Here is a 3,199-nt window from a genome sequence, read left to right as displayed (position 1 = left end):
AGAAATGCCAAGGGCATCCCTCATGTGAATCCTAGAAGGCTGAATTCGGGAAGCACGACAGCGGCCCCTGAAAGAAGCCATGACAGCCAGACAAACGGCGACCGGGCGCAGTACTCCAGACCACCGAAGAACGGTCGGTCCTACGAAAGGAAACGAAGCGCCGCAAAGCGGAAATGCTTGTGGGAAAAATAAGGAAGCCCGCACACGCAAAGTACCCGCACGCAATAGTCTGACTGTTCCCCCCGTACCGCGCACGCACGAATGGGACAGTCTCCCTCTCACCTCTACGTTCGCCAACGTCCTACTATGCCATACGACGAACTGTCGTCTGGACCTAATCCGTTCCCCAGCCAGGAAGACAGCTTTCTACCTTCTCGACGCGAGAAAGACGACCAACAATCCCTCCATAGCCGCGACCGGCTAGAGCTTCCCTGTGATGCTCAGGATTTCGATACAACCGATAGCGACACCGACTCCAGCTCCGTGACCTTTGCCGCCAACCCAGAGTATTATAATCACTTAACGACCAATATCGCTCTCTGGCAACGCCGCTCTACTACAACCCCGCAGCCGGGGGACTTGTGGAGCATCCTCGATCCCGATGACCTCGCGACCATGTCATGGGACGAGTGGATCCCTCTCGTGTTCGACTCCCCCTCTGACCGCAACATAGCCGGGTATGCAGGACGCGACAGCTATAGCTGGTCCAACGGCCCACCCCTCCAAACCCTCCGACCCGCTCACCTGCTTCAACGAGAGGCCCTGGACGCTGAGCCTGGTCCGGCACTCCCGGCTCCTCCGTTCCCCAACTCACTTATCCCGCGCATTGGCTGCCTGGACAACGGCAGTTTCTCGATCCTCGCCGTTCCAGTCGATGTGGAGAACCCTCTCATATGGACGCTCACGGCACCCATCCTTGGGGACGTACACATCGGCATACACATCCGCATGGAGTACGCCAGCACCTGGGTGTGCGGCACCGTTCGGTCCATATTCCGACTGCATGACGACTGCGTCACCTTCTTCGTGCATGGGATTGTCGTGTCTTCCGGACAGGTCGTCAACTCGGAGCGCGTCATGTTGCGCGTCACGCCGGAGCTCGCCCGCCTTTCGATGCGAGATTGGACAAGGCACAACGTTACCAAAACCGCCGACGTGACCATGCAAGCCGGTACGTACGTCCACTACATGCTTAGATTAACTATTGTTCTAATTTAAGATTAAAACAGACGTGTTTAGCAGCTGGGAAGGACCACGGGTGGCGATGGCAAGGGAAGAGGACGCGTAAACTCGTTATCGAAATTTTTTTTGTATTCGAATATTACAAACGCAGTGACCGGATATGCGACGAACATCGAAAGAAAAAGGGATATACTGCAAGTAATCTGACAAGGAGCGTCCGACACAACAATGAAACGGTAACCAAGGAAAAACCGCCAAATGAAATCTATTGCTGGCATACTCCAGGCCTCGACGGCCCCACGCAGAAGGATATAAGTTTAGCAAAGATCGTCACAGAAGGTCGAATCAATACAACGTACCATTCCTCTCGAGTCACCAAACTGAATTATCGAAGCATCAGATGAGCCTGAGAGAACATCCAATCACACGTGTGATGGAACCGCACCGGAAAAGCATGCCAACTATCTTACGCTGCACGAAGCCTCGCGCAGAGCGACACTTAAGTCATGGCTCGCTCCCTTCCTCTCTACCAGGAAACCACTTGTTCTATCGTAAAGACACCATGCAGCCGCTCACTGAGATCTCCCTTTCTGACCGCGACGACCGTCCTCTCACTCGACATGGACCTTCCGCCGGCAACACAAGCCAAGCCATGAACGTACTCTACACGTCTGGCAGTGAGGGCGCACCCACGTCGCCTGCAGTAATCACGCCACCCCGACTTCGCCGATATCTTTCTATTCCATCTTCCCCACCAGCTACGACAACTACCAACGTCGCTCTTGCATGTCAGAGCGAGTCCGGCACCACCGCTAGCTCAACAACGGTCACATCGTCCGCGACTACAGACACCTCTACAGGATCTACCAATGCAGTACCTCGCGCTGAGGAAGACACTGTCGCCCTCCACTTTCCCCCGCCAGGGCTCACTAGGGCATACCCCCCTCAAGGCTGCTACGTAGTTGCGCCCATTGGCACACGACTCCACCCCTACGTCTTACCTCCCCGTCCAGGGAACTTGTGGCGCACTATCCTGGAGGGAGCCCTCGGTAGTCCTCGCACCTTCAAGCGAGTTGACCTGGTCTTTCGGGATGTCGCGGAGACCAGACCCGAGCGCAGCAGTGGTGCAGGCGGTTCACTCCTTAGCCAAGACGACTCAGGACTTGATGTCCATTACCCTGCCTCCCTCATCCGCGTTGACGCCTTAGATGAAGAACCAGGCCTGTCTCCTACGCTAGGCCCTCCCCCTCCCCTTCGATTTGCCTTATCCATCAACGACAACGACCAACGACACCGTACCGACTATCCACTGTATGCTATGCACCCCACTCCCGCCAACCCTTTCGTATGGAACCTGATGGCTCCGGTCGGTCAGGAGATCCGTATGGGACTACGTCTCAGTGCATCCCACGGCGAGGTCGCCATGTACGGTGAGGTATTCAAGATCTACCGCCTACACTGGGACTGCACCAGCTTCTACGTCAACGGCATGGTCCGCGCATACGGCCACGACTACCACGCCAACAATATTATTATTCGCATGCCGTCCCACGCAGCCAGCATCACCTTTCGTCAGTGGCGTTTCCACAATCTCAGCAAGCTCACAGCAGCGGAAGGTCCGTAAGCACGGACACGAAGTAGAGATACCGGCCACTGCAGGACAGTCTAAGATACCTATGCCGTAGATAGCACGAACAACAACTCGTATTTCACAAAACGATGTATCCTCTCAAGTAACAGTGGTCGAATAACAAGCGGGCGAAAACAAAAAGATGCTAAACAAGTAAAGTAAGAAAGGGCACGATCTCAAAGGGAGTAAGGAAGGGCAAATTAGTGGAATGATTTGACGCAAAGGGGTACAAAGTAATCCGAGGAAAGAGGTAGGAAGGCGCGTGTGAATAACAATAAGCAAATAGAACGAAATTAGGACAAGTAACCTTCGCTGTTGTCCATCATTCCCCTCCTTACTCACTTACCATGGGACAAACGTACCGATTGCGCAACTCCCTCAACCAAG

At 54.5% G+C, this 3,199-nt stretch overlaps 2 protein-coding genes across 2 annotated transcripts; both read left to right on the top strand.

Annotated features, from left to right (window-relative positions):
* Nucleotides 1–306: 306 nt before the first annotated feature.
* PUNSTDRAFT_139638 (uncharacterized protein) lies at nt 307–1,288 on the top strand (the record flags this gene model as incomplete). Its single annotated transcript, XM_007389363.1, has 2 exons — nt 307–1,171; nt 1,230–1,288. 2 exons carry the CDS (start codon nt 307–309, stop codon nt 1,286–1,288), a joined length of 924 nt encoding a protein of 307 aa, XP_007389425.1.
* A 456-nt stretch (nt 1,289–1,744) lies between these two features.
* PUNSTDRAFT_139637 (uncharacterized protein) lies at nt 1,745–2,806 on the top strand (the record flags this gene model as incomplete). Its single annotated transcript, XM_007389362.1, has 1 exon — nt 1,745–2,806. The coding sequence occupies one exon, from the start codon at nt 1,745–1,747 to the stop codon at nt 2,804–2,806; it is 1,062 nt and encodes a 353-aa protein (XP_007389424.1).
* Between the last annotated feature and the right edge of the window lie 393 nt (nt 2,807–3,199).

Source organism: Punctularia strigosozonata (assembly GCF_000264995.1).
Source record: "Punctularia strigosozonata HHB-11173 SS5 unplaced genomic scaffold PUNSTscaffold_84, whole genome shotgun sequence".
In the NCBI taxonomy this organism is placed as follows: domain Eukaryota; kingdom Fungi; phylum Basidiomycota; class Agaricomycetes; order Corticiales; family Punctulariaceae; genus Punctularia; species Punctularia strigosozonata.
The sequence above is the reverse complement of the archived record's forward strand: the minus strand, read 5'-3'. Positions and strand labels throughout refer to the sequence as shown.